Source organism: Natrix helvetica, assembly GCF_964273705.1.
Source record: "Natrix helvetica genome assembly, chromosome: 1".
In the NCBI taxonomy this organism is placed as follows: Eukaryota; Metazoa; Chordata; class Lepidosauria; order Squamata; family Natricidae; genus Natrix; species Natrix helvetica.
In genome coordinates, this window is record NC_138548.1 from 317,412,981 (window position 1) to 317,436,504 (window position 23,524).

At 40.9% G+C, this 23,524-nt stretch overlaps 2 protein-coding genes across 5 annotated transcripts in view; both read left to right on the plus strand.

The window, feature by feature from the left end:
* Positions 1–16,042, plus strand: part of FGD5 (FYVE, RhoGEF and PH domain containing 5) — a 169,129-nt gene extending 153,087 nt beyond the window's left edge. For 3 of the 4 annotated variants that reach the window (XM_081937785.1, XM_081937783.1, XM_081937784.1), the window contains exons 15-21: positions 810–909; positions 2,909–3,046; positions 5,201–5,303; positions 6,148–6,278; positions 11,197–11,325; positions 12,074–12,222; positions 13,557–16,042. In XM_081937785.1, coding sequence (XP_081793911.1) covers positions 810–909; positions 2,909–3,046; positions 5,201–5,303; positions 6,148–6,278; positions 11,197–11,325; positions 12,074–12,222; positions 13,557–13,593 — 787 coding nt within the window. In that variant the 3' untranslated portion in view covers positions 13,594–16,042. The remainder of the gene's footprint in view (positions 1–809; positions 910–2,908; positions 3,047–5,200; positions 5,304–6,147; positions 6,279–11,196; positions 11,326–12,073; positions 12,223–13,556) is intronic. The other variant, XM_081937786.1, reaches the window with a different exon arrangement.
* Positions 16,043–17,288: 1,246 nt separating this feature from the next.
* The window catches only part of NR2C2 (nuclear receptor subfamily 2 group C member 2), a 72,580-nt gene continuing 66,344 nt past the window's right edge, over positions 17,289–23,524 (plus strand). The window contains exon 1 of the mRNA XM_081934707.1: positions 17,289–21,569. The gene's annotated coding sequence lies outside the window, so the exon portion shown is untranslated. The remainder of the gene's footprint in view (positions 21,570–23,524) is intronic.

Sequence of the window (23,524 nt, forward strand, 5' to 3'; positions counted from 1 at the left end):
TCTATATGTACATGATTATAATGATTATGATGATGTTTATATTTTAAAACTCTGGACACCAAGAAAACACATTGTTCAAAATAGAAATGGATAGATATATAATTGATATCATAATGGAAGATAGTATACTTTTCAATAATGATTGATATTATCGCATATATGTTTATGATGTTTATATTTTAACACTTTGGACACCTAGAAAACACACTGTTTGATATAGAAATGGAATTTATGATATAAAGCAATAAAAATATTATTATTTTTAAAAAAAAGGGAAATCTTCAGAATTTCCTGAATCTTCAGATTCTTCAGGGATCTGCATTTATTCCCACCCTACTTTTTAAATGAATTAAACTTAACACAACCTACCACTGAGTCTCTTGACAAGTGACATGGATGTGGCAAGGGTAATAACAAGTATTCAGATGGTGCCCATTAGACAACAGAGTTAAACTGAGTTGACATTTCAACAAACAAAAGATAAAATCAGAACACAACACTAGCTGAGGCCTCTGCTGGTTCTCACAGTAAACAGTGACCTCTAATGACCAGTTTGCAAAAAATATGTGTCTATATTTTCCACTTTCCTAATCCTTTTGTATTATTGAAAAGCACATTAACAAACTATGATGAATGTAAGGGCAGTGCTCATTGCCTATTTGCCAGCTTTTGGGAGGTAAACATTTCAGAGTTCTCTGTTGCTTTAGAAATGGGGACAAGGCTGGCACGCCTATAAAGAAAATGCTGTCATTAAATAATAGCAGGTTGTAACTTGGATCAAGCTGACTCCTCTTCCTTTCTCTCGGCAGCTCATGCTCTGAAAGGGATGAGTGGTACAGCTGCATCAGCAGAAGCATCCCAGAAGACCACGGGGCTCACAGCGGAGGTGGCTTTCACAACAGTGTTGAAGTAAGAGAGCATTGCCCCCCCCTCTCTGGCCGCTCCCAGTTCTGTGACCTATATGAGTAGGTTTAGGAAAAGAAGTCCTGCATGGTTAGACATTTAGATTATTTTCATTTTTTTTAGCAAAATTGAAGGCCAAAAGCTACTACAATACTCTGTGTGTGTGTGTGTGTGTGTTTCTTATTCAGCTGACTGAAGTTGCTACTGGAATCCCAAAAGTGCTTTTTTCAATAGCCAACTTGACGTTATTATTATTTTTTTTAAAGGCATTTTGCTTCTCATCCAAGACACTTCTTCAGTTTTGACAGGATAGAGTGGGGAATGGCAGGATTTATATTCCTTGCAGACAGCTGGTCATTTGCATCCTTTTAGAGGGTCAATGAAGCACTTGGAGGTTTATCTGTGTCCTCAGGGTCACCTGAGTAGTGCAAATGGTTCCTGTAGTCTGCAATTTTTTTCTCCTCTGGAAATCCATTTCTACTCCCACACCATTCAAAGGGTGTGCATCCCAAATTGTATAGCTAAAAGTCTGTAGAGATTCTCAGTCATCCAGGTCACGGTTGTCCCAAAGATGTTTTTTTTCAGGAGGCAACTGGACTTTCTTGTTTTTTTCTTTTGAAAAAGAAAAAAAATCCCTTCGAATGGTGTGGGAATAGGAATGGATTTCCATAGAAAAAAATGCATACTACAGGAACCAAGAGTACTACTCAGGGGACCCTGAGAACATAGATAAACCTTTAAGTGCTTCAATGACCCTCTAAAAGGATGCAAATTACTAGCTGTCTGCAAGGAATATACCTGTTCCTCACTATCCTATCCTGAAGAAGCCTCTTGGAATAGAAGTGAAATGTCTTCAAAACAAGAAAGTTCAGTTGCCTCCTGTAAAAACATCTTTGGGACAACCATGACCTGGATGACTGAGAATCTCTACAGACTTACTGCTGGAATATTACTATTTTTATTAATTTGTTGTATGTTTCATTTTGTTATTATTATTTGTTATTATCTTCTGACTAATTTCTGTGAGGAAGGCTATCTTTAATTGGGAATCTACTATATAAAAGGCTTCACTCATCAAGTTAGGTTGTTGAGGGAGTGGAAGATATTGGGGCTTTCTGTTCTGAACTGAAAATGAATTATTTAGAGAATTATAGAATATTTTGCAGAACAAACCACAAATATGAATATGCTGGAAGAAAGAAGATTCATCCATATCACCCTATTCTAAAAACACATTCATATATCAGGTTGCTTCTCACCTCATGTTTTTAGAGGAAGGAACCATTGGCCAAAATATGTTTATTCATCTAACATACCTACTCTTTTAATAGTACTGGCGGCAAAATTTCCAAAATATATGCCCTTGAGGCTCTAGGAATTGCACCTTAATTTATCCCCAAACCATTAGCCTGTCTATAAAAGTGAGGTGGAAAATATCAGCAAAATAGCTATTGCAGATATAACAACTGTCTGTGTTTGGCCAAAACAACTCTTTCATTATTTCTGTACAGGTATTCATTTAAAGAAAAAGTTTCATTTTTAATGTTTTCCTCCCAGGGCCACAAAAGATGTGATCAGAAAAATCATAGTGATATAGGAGTGTGTGAAACCAAAAACTTTTGATTTTTGGGGGGGGGAAGATGGGTGGGGGGGAAAACAGCTTCAGGCAACTATTTCACACTTTACTTCTTTTCACAAAAGTTCTTATAAGTAAGCACAAATATTTATCCCTGTCACTGAAAGGCATTTGGCGGACACTGGGAATGCTCTGGAGAGTAGAAAAGGGCTATGTATATGGCTGTAGGCCAGAGACTTGAACTTGCTTGTCTTAAAGGAACATCTTATTGTATTATGCTGAAAGTAAGTATCTTCCTGATTGTGACATTTCAGTTGAACGTGGAGGCCAATACTAAAGTCCTTACAATTATTAATTAAAGTGATTCAGACGAGGCATGTCTTCTACATTGTTATAAGGCTAAAACAAGCCACTGTATTTTATTTTCAGCTGAGGGAAAGGCTGGGAATGTCTTTGGGTGAGAGGCCACCAACTTTGGTACCTGTATCTCACGTCATGATGTGTATGAGCTGCGGTTGTGACTTTAAACTCACACTGAGGCGTCACCATTGCCATGCATGCGGGAAGGTAAATATCTCACTCGAAATGGATGCCTTCTGATCCTTGGCAGCAAAGAAACATCTGGTCAATATCTCTTTATTATAGTACATATTCCCATCCAATCATACCAGGAAGGGAACCTCATTTTTAAAATAGACTGTAGTAAAAGATTTGTCTTCTGTAAGAAGCTCCACAAAAATCCAGTATGGCCAGTTGGTAATTAGATATGAGTTTAAATCGTCATAGTTTCTAAAAACTCTAGATAAAATTCATTGAGTGAACTTATCTGGAAGGTTTGTGCTCATTATTAAGAATGTTAGACCTGAATTCAATTAATAAATTTGGTATGTAAATCTCCAAACAAATTTAAGCAGAGCATTACACTCAGATATTTACTATATTCTGCTAAAAGGATTCATTCTAACCTCCTATTTACCATCCATTACAATTCTGAAATTTCATAAGGTCTTTCACTTTAGTCAGGCTGGATGCATTGCCTTCAGCAGTCCTTTGTGGTGGTGACTCACTAGAAACGCCAAGCCATAGGCTACTGCGCTGTACTCTAGACAAACCTTCATTTATCAAATCTTGAAGAAATTTCCAGGAGGGAGTGGAATTTCTACCTAATGTTACTTATTTTGGAAAAGGTCTCAAAAATATCTTCCCAAGCTACCCAAGTTTGGGCCACCATTTGTACAGTAGGCCACACCATTAAGTTTGGAACTTCTTATAGCACCACTTTATTCTGTTTTATTTTACATCTTCTTAATTGTTTTAGATCCTATTATACTTATTGTTTTTCTCTATTGTTTTATAGAGAGATAAGTATTTAGCAATTTTACTATTAAGTATCTTATTTTATTTGGCTTTGGGGCTGTAATAAACCGATTTAATTTGACTGATAGGATGTCAGTTTGGTATTCAGTATCTCCTTCAGCTAGGGTGTAGTTGTTCCCCACATTATGGTTCCTTTTTGTTTTGTTTTTAGGTATTGTGTCTGTTTTTAATTTGAGCATCACTCAGAGTCAGTGTTGAGTTGGACAGCCTTACAAATTTAAATAATAAATTATATATAAATAGTATGATTACTTTAAGAATGCCATACAGAATTTGATTCTGTCTTAGTCACTTCATAAAATAAAATTAGTGTAATTTTGTACATCTGTCTATTCTGTGACAGATGTGACTGTTATTTCTTGTTTGGAATTACAGCTCCTTACTTCATTTTTATGTGCAACGTATGACGTATTCGGATATCAATCATCCTTCAACACTTGAAAGAGGCCTGTAATGGCTGGTTCTTGCTCTAAAACTGGTGCTATTATGCAAGCATCCATTTTAGAAGATTAATACAAAGCAGTTTCATTAAAAAGAGCAACAACTGCATTTTACTGTAAGATGATAAAATGTATAACAGTGGTTCTCAGCCTTCCCAATGCCGTGATCCTTTAATACAGTTCCTCATGTGGTGGTGACCCCCCAACCATAAAATTGGTGTCTCGGTTCCTAAGACCATCGAAAATATGTGTTTTCCTATGGTCTTAGGCGACCCCTGTGAAAGGGTCGTTCAACCCCCAAAGGGGTCCCGACCCACAGGTTGAAAACCACTGATGTATAATGTTAAATATATATTAAAATTAGTTAAATATTAAGGAGAATTGGATCATCCTATCCTCTTACTGAGGCGGCTGGCCTTAGTTGAAGGGCAAATTTCATAGAATAATTAATAGCAATAGCATTTAGGCTTATATACCACTTCACTGTGCTTTACAGCCCTCTCCAAGCAGTTTATACAACCAATTTCATTGTATTTATTTTGTACAATGACAATAAAGGCTATACTATAGTTTACAGAATCAACATATTGCCCCCAACAATCTTGAGTCCTCGTTTTTCCAATTCAGAAGGATGAAAAGCTGAGTTAACCTTGAGCTGGTCAGAATCGAACTGTCGAACTGCTGGCAGCAGAAATAGCCTGCAGTACTGCATTCTAACCACTGTGCCACCATGGCTCTTAAGATTTATGTACATGTATTTGTACATGTGCATTTGTGTTCGTGTGTGTATGTGTGTGTGATTGCATGGCATTAGAATTGAATGATCTTCAAGTCACTTCCAACTTTGATTCATACTTTTCTGACTTCACCTAGACAGTGTGTACCCTATCTTGTGTTCATGTAGATTATATGCCGAAATTGTTCAAGAAACAAGTATCCTCTGAAGTACCTCAAAGACCGACTAGCAAAAGTTTGTGATGGCTGCTACACAGAACTAAAAAGCAGAGGTGAATCCTTTTTGCCCATTGGAAACATTGGGGTCTCTGTTGGCAAAGATAATGTTTGCAAGTTGTGAGTGCTCCAACACTGCAGATTTTTAAGAAGAGCTTGGACAGCCATTTGTCTCAATTGGTATAGGACCTCCTGCTTGAGCAGGGGGTTGGACTAGAAAACCTTCAAGGTCCCTTCCGATTCTGTTATTCTGTTTCTGTTCAGAGTTTCCCCTCCCTTCAAACAGAAACTAATATTCTTGTTAGGATCCAATCTTTTCAACGGGAACCTTGTGGAGCTAATTCATATTTGTGATCTGGTTAGAAGAAAAGTATCTTGTGGAACATCTTATGGAAAGTATAAGTGGAACAACTTGTCTCCAGAAGTTGTGAATGCTCCAACACTGGAAGTTTTTAAGAAGACGTTGGATAACCGTTTGTCTGAAATGGTGTAGGGTTTCCTGCCTAAGCAGTGGGTTGGACTAGAAGACCTCCAAGGTCCCTTCCAACTCTGTTATTCTATTCTATCTTTTATTTTACAATAGTGGGACACAATTAGATATAGCACAACTTCCTGAGCATTATATCTATATAACCCAGTTCTATTGTTAAATGTGACGTTAATGAAATCCACACCATTCAGAATTTATCTTGAAAGCAAACTGTATAAAAATAACTTTGATTAGAGGGAAATTTCTTTTCTTGGTTTTAACTTGATCAGAATAAATGGCCTTTCATGGATAAAAATTAAAGACCCAAAGTAATATTGAGATGACACATTGCCCACAATAAGGTGCTTACAGTTGGATAGAAAGCCTGAAGTCATGTATCAAATAAACTTTTCCCGTTTCTACTATTGCAGAGCGGCCAATGAGCATAAGCTTCCCTACAAGTTCATCCAGGTTTTCAGGCAGTGCCTTCTCTTCTGTGTTCCACAATATCCACTACTCTTCCTTCAAAAGGCAAAAGAAAATTCCTTCAGCTCTTTTGGAGGTAAGATAAGGATGCCTGCAAAAAACGCAATGAAATCGAGACAGGACATTTTTGCTCTATTGTCATTCGTACTAATTATATCTGGACAGCTTAGTGCACCATTATCTCTTTTTGGGGGGGAGGTGTGGGGGGGATTCTTCCCCAAAGAAATAATTTTGGAGCTGATATTTTGGAATTGGTTTGTCTAGTCTACTGAAAAGAAGGATCGGGGGAGACATGACAGCAGTGTTCCAATATCTGAAGGGCTGTAACAAAGAAGAGGGGGTCAACCTACTCTCCACAGTCCCAAAGGTGCTTTTTTTCAAGAAGCAACTGAACTTTCTAGTTTTTCTTTGAAGAGGTTTCACTTCTCATCCAAGAAGCTTCTTCAGCTCTTCAGCTCAGAGCTGAAGAAGCTTCTTAGATGTGAAGCAAAACATTTTCAAAGAAAAACCAGAAAATCCAGTTGCATCTTGAAAAAAGCATCTTTGGGACAACCATGACCTGAATGACTGAGAATCTCCACCCAAGGGCAGGACAAGAAACAATGAATGGAAGCTAATCAAGGAGAGAAGCTACCTAGAACTAAAGAGAAATTTCCTGACAATGAGAGCAATCAACCATTGGAACTGCTGGCTTCAGAAGTTGTGGGTGCTCCATCACTGGAGGCTTTTGAAAAGATACTGGATGGACAGCCACTTGTCTAGAATGGTATAGGGTTTCCTGCTTGGGTAGGGCATTGGGCTAGAAGACCTCCAAGGTCCCTTCCAGCTCTGATTTTCTTTTTCTGTATTTCTCTCTTCCCAAGGAAAGGGAGAAATGTTATAAAACAGATCACCCAAAATCATATTTCCCCCTTGAAAATATCACTTAAATAATAATAAAAGCTTTCTTTATATAATGTTAAGAGTCAAATTAAAAGTAAAATTCTTATCATTACTTGCAATAATAATTCATTTACCATAGTCATTTACTTAACTTTCAGGGTTAACTGTGATCTGTATACATTCTTTTCTGCCACCACAAGAGGGTGCTATATAATTATCCAAATAAATATCAGTCTCGAGGTTTCAAATGCAATGGATTTTGCAAAATGCTGTTTTTTTCATCAAAGATGGTTTTTTAAATACAGATCAAAAGTATAGCATATGCTGATACCAATCTTTTTTTTTTCATTCCGAAGCCCCAAGTGTCAAAATAGCTATAAATACAGGTGTCCCTTTTCACAATGATGTCTATTTCTATAAATAGAAATATCTATTTATTGCTATAGACACAGTCAAATTTCATAGTGTTTGAGAGCTAATTAGGTCTATGCTGCTGGACATGGGAAACCCCAAGATTTAGTTCTGATTTAGTCATAGAAACCTGGATGACCTGGACCAGTTTTCTTGGCAACATTTTTCAGAAGTGATTTGCCACTACCTTCTTCCTAGGGTTGAGAATATTGGTCTCAAATCACCCAATTGATTTTATGCCTTAAGAACTAGAATTCATGGTATCCCAGTTTCTAACCTGGTGCCTATAACTACTACACCAAACTGGCTAGTATATTCCCTTAGGAATATTTTCATCCATATTCATCCATGTGCAATCATTGTATGCATTGTTCTACGTCATTGCAACTACGCCCGGTCGCTTGTACCAACCCCTGCAGTCTAGGTGGACAGGTACTACAGAGCCAGGGCCTGCGGCTGATGCTTTGCAATGCAAGGTCTGTTACCAACAAGGCCCCCCTCATCAATGAGTTGATCTCAGAGGGGGAGCTAGACCGTGCAGGGAAAACGGAGACCTGGTTGGGCCACGAGGGTGGTTTACCCCTCGTGGAAATGTGCCCACCAGGTTTCCGGGCATTCCATCAGCCCCGGGCCCTGGGTAAGGGTGGTGGGGTGGCGGTGGTTATTCGGGAATGTTTAGAGCCGAGGGAGTTCACTGTCCCTCAGATACCCGGGTGTGAGTCCCTTGGTGTGAACTGGGGCCCAGGGAGGCAGTGGGGCTTGCTGATTGTATACTTGGCTCCTCGCTATGCATCAGCAGCCCTGCCCGAGCTCCTCGAGCTAATCTCAGCGACGGCAGTTGAGACCCCCAGACTCTTGGTCATGGGGGACTTCAACTTGCCGTCGATGGGAGCGGCTTCTGAGGTGGCTCGGGAGGTGGCTCGGGAGTTCATGGCTTCCATGACGGCCATGGACCTGACCCAATTAGTTCAGGGCCCCACTCACGAAGGGGGCCACACACTGGACCTCATTTTTGTATCTGAACAGTGGACGAGTGATCTGGGAATAGGGGACTTAGTCATCACGCCCCTGTCATGGTCAGATCACTCATCCCTCCGGCTGGACTTCCCTGGCGCTATCCCCCACCGCGAGGAGGCGGAACCAGACTCTACAAGCTGGTACCGCCCCAGGCACCTGATGGAATCGGATAGATTCCAGACGGAGCTTGGGCCAATACCTGTAGCCCTGTCCCGCTCCCGCTCCGAGGACCTAGTGACTGCCTGGAATAGGGCGACGACTGGGGCCTTGGACCGGGTTGCGCCTTTGCGACCTCTCCTGCGGCATCGACCCACCCGGGCTCCTTGGTTTACTGAGGAGCTAAGGGTGATGAAGCGCCACAAGAGACGTCTAGAGAGCAGGTGGAGGTCCTCACGCTCCGAATCTGACCGAACACAGGTAAGAGCCTATTTGCGGACTTACCTTGTGGCAATAAGAGCGGCCAAGCGTAGGCATTGTGCCGCCCTTATTGCGTCCGCGGATAACCGCCCTGCCGCCCTGTTTGGGGTGACCCGCTCCTTTTTATCGCAGGGGACACGGGGGGCACCCTTACAGGGAAGAGCAGAGGAGTTTGGGGAATATCTGCAGGACAAAATTGCTCAGATCCGGAGCGGATGGACCTCCGTCAGTGGACCAGACGAGCCGTCAACAGCGAGTCTTGAGAGACCATTCTGGGAGGAGTTTGACTCTGTTGCCCCCGAGGATTTGGACAGGTTGTGTGGACGGCTGCGGCCCACTACATGTTCAATGGACCCGTGTCCCTCCTGGCTGGTACTGGCAGCCTGGGAGGTGACACGAGGCTGGCTTCTGGGCCTGGTGAACGCCTCATTGGGTGAGGGATACTTACCAACCACCTTGAAAGAGGCGGTGGTGAGACCCTTGCTCAAGAGGCCTTCGCTCGACCCAATGGAGCTAGCTAATTACCGTCCAGTCTCCAACCTCCCCTTTTTGGCGAAGGTTGTTGAGAATGTGGTGGCGCAGCAGTTTCCACGACACCTGGACGAATCCGATTATCTAGACCCACGCCAGTCCGGCTTCCAACCCGGGCACAGCACAGAGACAGCCTTGGTCGCGTTGGTTGATGATCTCTGGAGGGCCAGAGATAGGGGTTGTTCCTCTATCCTGGTCCTATTAGACCTCTCGGCGGCTTTTGATACCATCGACCATGGTATCCTATTGCGCCGGTTGGAGGGGATGGGAGTCGGAGGCACCGTTTTGCGGTGGTTCGGCTCCTACCTCTCCGACCGGAAGCAATGTGTGTTGACAGGGGGGGCAGAGGTCGACCCTGAGGCCACTCACTTGTGGGGTGCCACAGGGGTCGGTCCTCTCGCCTCTCCTGTTCAACGCATATGTGAAGCTGCTGGGTGAGATCATCCGTGGTTTTGGGGTTGAGTACCACCTGTACGCTGATGATACTCAGCTGTACATTTCAACCCCAAACCACCCCAACGAGGCTGTCGAAGTGATGTCCCGGTGTTTGGAAGCCGTCGGGGTCTGGATGGGGGACAACAGACTCAAACTCAACCCCTCCAAGACCGAGTGGCTGTGGCTACCGGCACCTCGGTTCAGCCAGCTGACACCATCGCTGGCCATAGGGGGCGAACAACTGTCCCCTGTGGAACGGGCGCGCAATTTGGGCGTCCTCCTTGATGCCCGGCTGTCAATGGAGGACCATGTGGCAGCCGTGGCAAGGGGGGTGTTCCACCAGGTCCGCCTGGTGCGCCAATTGCGCCCCCTACTGGACCGGAGTGCCCTGCGCACGGTCACTCATGCGCTGGTGACGTCTCGCCTGGACTACTGCAATGCCCTCTACATGGGGCTTCCCTTGGGACGCATCTGGAGACTGCAGCTAGTCCAGAACGCAGCCGCGCGGGTCATCATGGGGAGTACACGATACTCCCACGTAACACCCCTCCTGCGCGAGCTGCACTGGCTGCCTGTGGCCTTTCGGGTGCGTTTCAAGGTATTGATTACCATCTTTAAAGCACTCCATGGCATAGGATCTAGTTATCTGCAGGATCGCATCCTACCACACACGTCCCTACGACCAATCCGCTCACACAGGGAGGGACTCCTCCTGGTGCCGTCCGCTAGGCAATGCCAGCGGGCGACACCTAGGAGTAGGTCCTTCTCTGTGATGGGCCCAACCCTCTGGAATGACCTCCCCCCCGACATCAGAACCACCACCGACCTCCGCTCCTTCCGTCAAAAATTAAAGACTCACCTGTTTCAATTAGCTGGCCTGGCACTCTCTTAGTTTTGCCTCCCAGGGATATATTTTAACTGGGTTTGGGTATTTTAATTGGGGATGTTTTTTAGGGTTTCCATAGCATATTTATTTCTTGTACAGTCTCATCTCCTCCACCTAAATGTTTAGTATTCAATTGTTTTATATTATTTATATTGTTATTCATGTATTTTATCTGCATTTTATCTGACTGTACACCGCCCCGAGTCCCTTTTTGGGAGAGGGGGCGGTTTAGAAATCTAAAGAAATAATAATAATAATAATAATAAATAATAATTTGAATGCTTGTTTAGGAAACGTATAAATCTTCATTATGCAGTATAGGAAAGCGGGGAAGATTCTTGATAATTTATATCTCTTCAATTCCTAAGTATCTGATGTTACAAGAGCTTTGAATCCCCTTCATTCATTCATATAGGTGGCAGCTTCAGGAGAAGGTTCTTCTATCAATGGGTATCTCAGCAGATGCAAGAGAGGGAAAAGGCACTGGAAAAAGTTATGGTTTGTTATCAAAGGAAAAGTGCTCTACACATATACAGCAAATGAAGTAAGTTTTGGTGTGTGGGAAGGGTGAGTATTTCCAAACTATTCAGAACTTGCAACCTACACAAGATTGACATGTCTACTTTTTAATACCACCCAGGTTGGTTAGTTTTGAAAAAGCCAAACTAGGCCGAGCTGCTTAGTGATTGAAAATCTTAGAATGTAGGCAAAGCAGGAAAGTCACAAAAACATACTGGAAGAAATTGTTTCTGTAGAGTTGCCAAGAAACCTACACGAATGTATCCATCATATGGAGTCAGCTTTAACTCAAAGGAGTCTTTACTTGTTGCAGCAGATTCTAATAGTTACCAACCTTGGTTGGTCTTGCAAAAAGCTACGCAGAATTGGATTGGTTTAGTTCTTGGGTGCAAGACCATCCAAAAAATCCCATGTTTGTGAAATTGAGATTGAGAATTCAAGACAAAATTCTGAGCGAAAGCAGTGGCAAGTCACATGGGGTACCATTCCCAAGAAACCAAAATGTATGTGCTAATGCAGTTGCTAGAAGTCAAGCTCAGCCATTATGTTTTCCAAATCTGGAAAATACCAAAGCATGCCACTGATTTATCTAGCGTTATCAGATGGAGAAAACCGCATTTATTATTTGAAAGATAATGTTATCAAAATTTTATGAGCCATCATACAAATCCAGAAAGACAAAGGAGAGTTTCTCTATTTTCCTAGAGCATTCCTCTCTGTGTGTAAATCCTCTCTTCCCCTAAAGCCCATTTCCCCTTTTGCACTGATTTCAGGACAAAGTCGCCACTGAGAGTATGCCTTTGCTGGGTTTCACAATTGTCCCAGAAAAGGAAGAACGAAATATGGATGCAGTTTTCCATCTTTACCACAAGCAAACTCTGTTTTATAGCTTCCGAGCAGAGGATAATAATTCAGCACAGAGGTACTAGGTGTTGATCTGCCTGGAATAACATACTAACCAGTGAAAAAAATGCCTGCAGTGCTTCTCACTTCTCTTACAAGCTTTTTCAATGCTGCTAAACAGAAATTACTGCTTTTGTGTAAGCTTTTGGCAATGCCAGCTTTAATGCAGAGTCAATAAGCATTAACAACTTAGCTGTGGCAAAATGCTGGGGGTGGTTTCAGTTAACCAAATGTAGACAAGGTAGCTTTGTGTACATAAATTGATTTATTTTATCTGTGGCCAATTCTAATTGCATTTTGCAACCTTAGAAATATTCTCAATAGGGTTCTAAGTAATACGCCCATAGCAAATAGAACTCCGGGGCAGGCAGGTTCCTCAAAGAATAGTTTTATTTGACATTACATATTGGGACAAGTTGGTGAAAACCGATTCTGAATGCTCCCGTGGTTTCACCTAATTAAACGTAAAGGTTCCCCCCCCCCTTTCCCAAACAATGTCACGTGGTCCAATCAAGGTGCCGTCCGGTTGCCTGGTAACTTCACTCCTCTCCAACCACTTGCAGAAATGTCCTTGGTTCCCAGGAGAAAGTATTTTGGTTTGGGTACAAAACCCCAGCTTTCTCTATTTCCCACCATCCCTATCCCTCAGCTCCAGTGTGGCAACACTAAAGCCTCAAAATGGCCTCAACCAGGTTAGCTTCAGGATTGGCTGTGCTTGAAAAGATGTATGAACACCGTACAATAATGCAATAGATATTAACTCATGCACTCTTGGATTTCAGTACCTTCAGTGCATACAACTCAATCCAATGGATCTTAATTAGGAAATTAATTCAATAGGTATTTCCCACATATAGAATTTGAGGTAGCCATTGTTTGGCAGGAAAACTACAGATAATATTTGCTTGTGTTCATATAGGAATGGGCACAGGGATTGTGTAAATAAGCATTTTTTTCTTGGAAAATACTCAATACTCTATTTTTTTACATTTATAGTATAATTTATAATAACTAAATGAATACATTGGACATGCAAACAAGAATCTTGAATGCACGTATAAATGGGGGAGAGGTCAATACAATTCCTTACACAATAAGCATGTTTTAAGAAGTGTAGTATTAAACTTATATTGGCATATCTCCATATACTTACTGCAGAATATAGATCTCTTTTTATTATTTTTTTATAATTCTAGTGAAAAAAAAGGAAAACAGTTGGCTTTCCCACTATAATGCATTAGGTGAAAAATAAATATTCAACAATTCTCAAAATCAACATTTGTTAAAACAAAGACAGGGTAATTGCATACTAATTTACTTAAAAATACATTTTTGATTCTTTTTTTTTTCCAGATGGATTGAAGCCATGGAGGAAGCATCTATATTATAGCATCATCCAAGTGGATTCTGCTTTAATGCAAGATTACCCATATATTGGAAAGAACAATATATATAATCCAAATCTGGCTAAACATATGAAAAAGAATATGTAGAAGCCTATAATTTTCCATTCTTAAACCTATCTCCTTGCTGATGGAAGCAAAACAAAGGGAATATTTATGGACCCTTTTTATCTTTGCAGGTTCATCATTAAACTGTGCTCTCATCTAACAGTTGCATCATGTTTTCAAGAAGTTAAACAAACATATGCATTTTTCTAAGAGTTGTTTACTCATAACACACTTCTATTTTCTATAAGATAACAACAATTTGTGCCAGTCATAAAACTGAGGGATTTTTACATTGAAATTTTGTTGCCTTTCTTCTTTCTTAAAAGAGGTTTACACTGGCATGCAGTTAAAAATGCTAGAATGAAGGGATATACATAATTTCTACCATAGAAAGTATATGAAAATCCATTCCAAGCTGGCATTTTAGTGGTTATAGACCTTCTATGGTAACTGTAAAGTATTTCTCATAAACAATGGTAACAGTTTAGCTTTGTTTATTAGGACTCTTAATCCACTCCAAATTCCAATCCAGTTATGAAGACTGTACCAATTTCTACTCCAAAGGATATTAAAACATTAATTTATTATAAGCCTTTACATTTTGTTTAAAATTGATTTACGGTATCTAAATTATATTATTTTAATAGCGGAAAAGAGCTGATCTTATTTATAAATCTTATTCCTAAAATATAATTCTAAACCCAAAACAGGCATTAACTTCAGAAAGGAAGAGCATTTAACTATATTTATTCAGTAAAATTAGAAAAGCTCTGGAAAGCCTTGCCTAAATCTTATCTTCAACAGTTATATAGGATGTCAGTCTCCAGTATTGGAGCAACCAATATTGTTAATGCTATTATGCTATTATCAGTTCAAAAATGATAGTTCAGATTCCATTGTATTTAATCAGCTGATCAAATGCAAGCATACTGTAGTTGTTGCTATAACTACTACTTCTAATAAAGTACATGGATGGTGTTTGGCGGTAGCCATAGAACCTCATGACTGCATTCATACAACATGCTTAACCAGGTCAATTAAAGTCTTAACAGCTGCATTTGTACAAAATCCTGAATTAGTGTTAGCCTTGATTTGCTTTTGCATGACTAAACTAACTCAGATCAGTTAGTTTACAGTCCAGTGTATCTCACAATCCTGAATATGAGTTAATCGGTTAATTCGCTAACCAAGTTATGATGTTCTATGATGGCAGACACATTATGCTCCAGGGAGTACAAGTAACCAAGGTCTTTAAAGTTTTGCTCTCATTAAAGTTTAGATTATGTGCATAGCTTAAAGGCCAGGTTTTAAATATAACAGGGTAGTGCAAAGCATTTTTAAAAATGTATAAATGTAAGCAGAACATCCCTCCTTGAAACATTACTGTAAAGCAGCCGTGTGTCCCAAACCACCCCCACACCACCAAATGCTTGGCACAGCAATGAAGCAGAATGCCATCAATCAAAGGGGCATAGACCACCTTGTCTCAAGATGTTTTATACCCAAATAAGGTTTAAGGACTAATAGAGCAACACTAATGTGATGCATGATTTGTTGCAGAAACATTCTGCTACCAAGAGTGTTTAGGATGGAGATTTCAATATTGGGCTGATCAAATGGCATAACCAATATTATCGTAAAACTGATACAATTCTGTTTGCCATGATGAAGCTTGTGAGATTTTTGTTTCTGATGATGATGATGATGATAGGGAGCTTGGAAACACCACTCTCAAAATACAAGAATTAATACCTTTCAACAAAACAGATTTCCATTTATTTTTTAGTCTTTGAAGATTTCAGATGTACAGTAAGATACACTTGTTAAATATCTCTAGTATTTATATTCAGGACCATGACCTGAACTGCTAATTAAACTTTGAACTGGAATAGTTTGTTTCCTCTTTGTATAAAGGTTTACATTTTGTTTTTTCAAATGAATTGTTCAATTATTTGTTTCAATTCATCAGGTTTTTTTTTCAGTTCATGATGGCAGTATAGAAATATGATAATAAAATTTTAAGATTTGCTTGGGTGACAGGCTATGAATTTGACCTTGTTACCTTTCTTACAATACTTACAATATGTAAAAGGAATGGAAGACTGCAATAATAAATAAATAAAAATGCACTGACAGAAGCAATGTTTAAATACCAAATGTAACCCAATCAGTAATGAAAGCTGCAATCTATTGTACTCAAGTGTTTTCAGACAGCACTGTAACCAACTGAAAACCAAACATGCAGTACAGAACAATTCTTATGACATTTTGGTGCTGGCATTAACTGTTGTATTAAGTCTACAGAAAAAAAACTACTACTCAAATTGTTGTAAAAATATATTAATTTTTGTTTTAAGAAACATGAAAAATAAAATAACAGACAAAGTCCGTAGAACTTTGTTAGTATTTTTCTATTGGGTCAATGGTTCACACGTTAATTATGTTCACAGTATGTAGAAGTGACCAATGAGTTATTTTCCAGAAAAAAACATTTCAATGTGGTTTTTCAAAATGGATGGGGAATCATGCTTAGACAACCAATAGCCTTTCCTGCTTTTGAAGTTGTTCCCACAGCCTTTCAACAGGAAGACGCTAAGCTTAATCAGGCAGGAAGCCTACAGATGTTTTCAAATGGGCTTAATTTAACTCGCAAGTCTGGGACATAAACAGTTTCTGTTCTTATATTTAACACACACACACACATGCTCCCTCGATACGCAAATCAGCCTAGTGGTCTCCCAAAATTCAAGAATCTTTTGCTACAAGATTCAATGCTAATTAGAGACTTAGATTGCTGGCTGTGATGTAGACTCAAAGACTCAAGTCAGTCACCAACTGTTTCAGAAGTACCAGACCCTTACACCATGTTGTATAATGACGTGGGCATCTCTTCCCATCCACTCGACAAATAACAGGCCTGTTTGAAGATCTCCAGCAAAGAACCCGTTGCATGGTCTATTGTCTGGACGCTCATCTAGTCAACCACTTGTCTCAATTGCCTTCCCCATAAGTGGAGGTTAGATATTGGAAGAAAATTATCTAGTATGAGGTCCGGTGCAGAGGTGGGTTCCTACCGGTTTGCATTGGTTTGGGTGAACCGATAATGAAAATTGCAACAAAATATGCAAAACAGGGCGCACAGTGAACCGGCAGTAACGCCGGCAGCAACCCACCCCTGGTCCAATGATGACTTCTTGAGCAGCGGGCAATCCTCCTTAAGATGTAAAGGAATCATCTCACTCAAGGAAAAACTGACCAGGACCAGAGCCCACTCGCACAACAGCCCCCCCCTAAACTGGGCTGTTTGAAGAAGTCAGGTGGGGCATGGCTCTAAAGATCAGGTAACCAAGTTCTGTTGTCAAATTCTTCAGATTCCGTTTCAATATTTGTTTAAGACATTTTATGACTTCATCACAAATTACTTTTCTAGGTTTGGAGCAGTCTAACAAGCTCTTTGGTAATTTTAAATTTTATATTGATTCCTCTTATAAAAATGAATAATTGTGTTGTGTCAATGTTTTCATCAACAGTTAATTTATTTATTTATTTATTTATTTATTAAATTTGTTAGCCGCTCCCTCTTCACAAAGGGACTCGGGGCGGCGTACAATAAATAAAAACACATATTATAAAATTACACATTGTACGGAGGAGGTATAAAAACACAATACAATCATTATAATAACATAGAAATATTAAAATAAGTTAAAATTAAATACCCCAATGGAGATTACAAGTTTAAAAATTGCCAGGAGTAAAATGGAACTATGGTTGAGCCAGGCCTGCTAGTTGAAAAAGGTGGGTCTTGAGTTTTGAACGGAAGGAGCGGAGGTCGGTGGTAATCCTAATATCCGGGGGGAGGTCATTCCAAAGGGCTGGGCCCATCACAGAGAAGGCCCTACTCCTGGGCGCCGCCCTTAAAAAATCTAATAAATGAGATTTTTTAAAATTTCACAACTGATCAGTAAGTTGGAGGGAGTCAGCTTTGGTTTTTTTGAAGAGTCATTTGGGATTAGCCATTATCAATTATTTTTTTGTCTTCTGGGCATAACCTGGACACAGCAATCTGCATAGATGTCTTTAAAAGTTGCCTTCTATAAAACATTTTTGACAACAATTTCCCATACAACTTTAAAGGTCACTTAAATATAATAGCAATTGTAATGTGTCCCATCTCATTCCCCCTCCCCCACCCCCAATTATAGTCTTGTCTCTAAATGTAGTCGGGATGTAATATTTTGGAGGGATACTTATTGGTTCATGACACAAGATACACACTTTTTTTTCTGTTGAGAAAAAAATATTTGTCCATTCTACACTAAAAACTCATGGAAACCAAGGGTACGTTAAAGAAACTTGTCAAAGTCATTAATTTATTTAAGAAAAGGAGTATGTACCTTTATTAAACCCATGGATGTAAAACCAGTACCACAAAAAATGTAATGTAAAAGTTAACGTGCAGGAAAAATAAATGGCCACACATTAAGATAAAAAGGTACAATTGATAATGAATTGATCACATCTCAGTGCTGTTGAGTTTTATGGAGCTCATTTGCTAGAGAACATGGAGTTGTGCATAAAACCCTTGTGAGAAGCAAAAATTCCTGGGTCACATAATCTGTAATTCAGCAATATGAGTTTGTGGTCACTTTTATAGTATTTAAGGAAATAATTTGGTATTATTTTATATAAACTAAATAACTAGCTTATGCATTCAGCAACTACATTTTATGAATATATTTAAATTTGCTTTGTGTTAAAAACAATCTTATTTAATCAAATATTTCCTGGTAGTCCTTGATTTACAACCATAATAAAGTCCAGAATTATAGCTGCGATCCTGTCAAGGTTTCACCTGACTGGACTTGATTTTTTTGACGTGATCATAAAGTGAACACAGAGGTTAAGCAAATATGTTGAATTATTAAACAAATCAATTTTACACAAGGCATTTTTTTTTTGCCAAAAATGGCAAAAACATCACAAATTGCAGTCATGTGACCCCATGGGACATTGCAAACAGTTAAGGAGAATCAGTAACCAAGAACCCCAAGTGTGATCATGTGGCTATGGGGAAGTGTGTGTTCAGCTATTATTACTTAGAAATTCGGTCATAAGTAATTCTGGGGAAGTTCATCATAGCACTGAACAGTTAAGTGGCCAGTCGTAATTGAGGATTTACGGATGTTGGATGTTATAGAATTACATACAGAGATATAACTGTCTTTACTTTGGATACTTGTTTATTAAACTAATTTGCAAGTGGTTCTTGGGTTACAATGGCAATTTGGATTCTGTCACTACACAATACAGTTATAAAACATAACATATTCCCACTGTCACTTCTCCCCCCCCCCCCACCATCCCCTGGGATTTCTGCTAAGAAAAAGCACCATGTATTAATTAGTTAAATAATATCTTGGACCATATTCAGAGCAGCACACTTCTATTTCATTTACTTTGGGCATGCGTTATCAAAATCAACTTGTGCCTAAATGCCTTGGGGCATTTAATTCATTAAATAATTCAACACTAAGAATAGTTGATAATAGTTGACTCAGGACTGCCATTCTACACTAACCGCCTCAGACAGCTGAAACAACTTGTGCCTCCTGTGGCTCCAATAGTTCCAGTTCCAAAAAGTTCCCACAACTAGTTGAAATTCCACAGTCAGTTAAAATTCTTCATATCATTAGTTAAAATTCCATCTATTCTTGTAATTCATTTTCTATCACATGAACTCAAGGAGAAAGCACAACCAAGCCAAGAAGTGATTACACTGCTCCTGAAAGAGAAGCTACTGACACTCTTTTGAGAGTTTATTGCAAGCTCAGAGTGAAACAGCTGCTTGTGAACTGTAACAGAATAAAATGTAATCATAATTTCAAATAAATCTATGTTCTTCAGAGAGTAGAATAGTGGCATAATTGTGTCTCAAAAGGAGAGGATGCAGATCCTGCCCTGACTATTTCTTCAGAAGAAAGGTTTAAGTATAGTGAAGAGATAAATGGCAAATTGGCCAGTAAGTAGAAGAGGCCTGATCTTGCCTATGCCTCTTACCTGAATCAATTATTATGGTCACAGACTAGCAAATAAAAGCATTAAAACAATAATAGTAGTAAGAAACAAAAATAAAAGACAGATAGAATAGTGTATTGCGATTGGTGGTAGATTAATAATGGGCAGCAAATAAAAGCATTAAAACAATAATAGTAAAAGATAAAAGAAGGAATAAATACATTGCAATTGGTGGGAGATTAATAGTGGGCAGTTAAACTTTGACTAATTTTACATACAGCATAGCAGAATTTGGCCACCAGTTCACACAGATCAGATAACAGTAGCTGAACATAAAAAAGATCACTATTTCCTGGATTTTATTAGGCAGTGTTATAAATTGAGTCCGTGAAGATGCAATACAGCAGGACCTGAGCTAATTTCAATGGCTCCTTGTCCAGAGGCACAATGTCAGTTCATATGGTATTTTTTTCACTGCCTCCCCCAAAACTGTGTTGAAGCGGTGTGCTTCTTACCTGAATGGCACAAGACTGGACTCAGATAGCCTCCTAAAACTTAAAAGTGGGGTGCAAATAGTCACTCTTAGTGGAAATAACAATATGCCACCCACGTAGAAATTAAAAGAAAAAGCTCCTGCATGGCTTGCTTTTTCTCATGGTGCGAAGGACAGGTAGTCCTCAATTTACAACAGTTCATTTAGTGACTGTTCAAAGTTACAACGGCACTGAAGGTGACTTATGACCATGGTTCACACTACCTTTGTCGCATCCCCACGATCAGGTGATCAAAATTCAGATGCTTGGCAACTGGTTCATACTTATGGACAGTTGCTGTGTCCCAAGGTCATGTGATCTCCTTTTGAGAACTTTTGATGAGCAAAATCAATTCACTTTACAACCATATTACTATCAACTGCAGTTATTCACTTAAGAACTGTGGCATGAAAAGTTATAAAATGGGGCAAAATTCACTTAACAATTGTCTCACTTAATAGAAATTTTGGGCTCAATAGTGATCATAAGTAGACTTATACCTATATCAAAATCAAGAGGGCAATCAGAAAAGTCGGCAGTTCGAATCCCTAGCGGTAGCAGAGTGAGTTACCGTAACTTTTCCCAATTTCTGCCAGCCTAGCAGTTCGAAAGCAGGTAAAAATGCAAGTAGAAAAATAGGGACCACCTTTGGTGAGAAGGTAACAGTCATGCCAGCCACATGAACACAGACGTTTTCGGACAGCGCTGGCTCTTCCGCTTTGAAACGGAGATCACCACCGCCCCCTAGAGTCGGGAACGACTAGCACATATGCGAGGGGAACCTTTACTTCCTTTCCCTCCTCCCGATACGCGTAATCTCCTAGCCCTGGCAAGGAGGCCACGCTGCTTTCCCGCCTCAAACGATCGGGCGCGCTGGCCGCACCCGAGACCAACCGCTCCTCCACCTTTGGGGACTGTGGGAGGGAACAGAATAATCGCCGCACGAAAGCTCGAAGCCATCTCCACCTCAGGTAGCCCCTCCTCTCCCCTGGCCCAGCCCCGCCTTATTTAGGCGGAGTGGGGGGGGGGGAGAAGAGAGATGGAGGGGGCCGCGACAGGCGTAATGCTGGGAAGAGGAAGCAGGCAAACGCTCCCAGGCGGCAACAGCGGAGAGAACAGTGCCTGGAGGGGTCGCGAACTCTGACCTTTCGCCAAAAGGCACTCGCTTTCCCCTCCCCCGACCAACATTCCTCCTGCCCCCCACCCCTGCTCCTACGCTAACCCCTTCGGTGCCGCTAGCCCCGCCTTCCGCTCCCCCCCTTGGCGGAAGGCGGCGGCCGCGAGGGGGGGGGCGCTAACGAACCAGGCCCAGCGAACCGTTAGGAGGAAGCCACAGCCAAGCAAGCTTGGCGCCAAATCCTGAGGTAAAAACAAAACAAAACGCCTTATGCTTGCAGGCGCCGAGGTTTTCTTTCCGGCACCGCGGCTGAGCAGCAGTGCCGCATGGCGGAGCGTCTGGCGGGCCGCGCGTCTTGGTGGGTAAAGAAGCGCTTCTGGCTTGGCGGCTTGGGCGCATCTCTTTTCTTTGCCGTGGGCAGCTTTTGGGCTGCGAGCGTGCTGCACAGCCGGTCTAATCGCGAGCGAAGAGGAAGGAAGATGGAGTCTGAGCGGGCGGAGGCAGTGGCTTGAACCCGACCCTTTTACCTTTGCCACCGGGAGGGCGGAGGGGAGGGGGCGGTGGGTATTTTGCATACGGGGCAGCCCGTCGCCATCTTTGCGGACGTTTCCCCCACCCCACCCGCGTCGCTTAGAGCAGTAGTCTGCATGTTTGAGGCGCCCCGCGGCCGAGTGTGAGGAAAGAAAGCGTCGGAGTGAAGAGCCATCAAGGCCGGGGAGGGGGAACGACGCCTCAAATGGCGGAGCTTCTGAAACTGGCCTCCTGCCAGCTCCGCCATTTTGTGGCTCGCTTAGTTCATGGGAAGCCAATTTATTTCCCTCCCCGCCGCCGCATTGGGAGGTGGGGCCGAACTTTGAGCGACGGTGGTGTCCGCCAATAAACTCTGCGTATTGAGAGAGGTTGGCGCCGAACGTTGATTGATGATGGTAGTTTCCAATGAACGCCGAGGCAGCTGGTTTCCGTCTTCAGAATGAAAATGAATTGGTTGAAGGGAAAACGTGGGAAAAGAGGAGAGTTTGTGTTTTGAATGTGATCAAGCATCATGACTTGAACAGTTTTTGATCGTGGGTTTAATTGGGATGCGTCCTTTTTTTTTTTTTGATAGTAATATTTCCCATGTATCTTTTGTCATGGAAGTGAATTCCTTGGAATTCAAGATCACGAAATTGAACATAAAATATAGACAGCTCGTGCTGTACAACCGTTAGTCAAGGAGACAGATAACTTTGTTATTTATGATGGTACTGCTATGTATTTTTAAGAACTGCAAATAACGTTTCATCAGAAAATTGATATGGTGAACAAGAATCAAAACACTGCAGTCGGTTGAAAACCACCAGAAACCCCAGATTTAAGTTTACTGTTAGCGTGGAAGTTGATGCTTTGGACCAGCAAATCTCTTTCATGTTAACATGAAAGTGATGAGAGTGAAAAGATGGAGTGCTATGTGTGTTTCCTTAAGCTCCCATAGCAGAATATAATAAATGACGCTTTTTACTGTTACATATCTAAAAAAAATAAGCCTAGTGAATAATTGGATGAGGAAAACCACCAGAAATTCCCCCTGCAAACTAAACTAGGAGATTGAAAAAGCATCCTTGAGAAAGGCAGTGGCAGACTACTTTAATGTATTGCCAAAAAAAAGGGTGTGTGTGTATCTTTGAAGTCACCAGAACTTGAACTGAGAAAGGAGATCTTGTTTTATTGCAATATTAGGCACAATAGAATAGAATAGAATAGAATATTTATTTCTAAGCCGCGCCCTCTGCCGAAGGACTCGGGGCGGCGTACAATAAAACAAATAAAATACAAAGTACAATACAATACAATACAAATCTGGACAGGACATACATATAACAAGGACGTATATAAAACGTATACAAAACGTATACAAGGAGGAGGTAGGCTAATAGCTAAAAAACAATTAAACAATTAACAAAACAATTAAAAAGTCACAATATTTAAAAACCCCGATAAATAAATTCTATTGAATTACATTAATAAAAAACCCGTCAGGAGCGATATAGTTGGATCATGGTTGAGCCAGGCCAGCTACTTGGAATAGGTGGGTCTTGAGCTTAACTCTGAAGGAACGGAGGTCGGACGTCATCCTAATATCCGGAGGGAGGTCATTCCACAGGGCTGGGCCCGCCACAGAGAAGGCTCTACTCCTAGGCGCCGCCCCTCGACACTGTCTGGTGG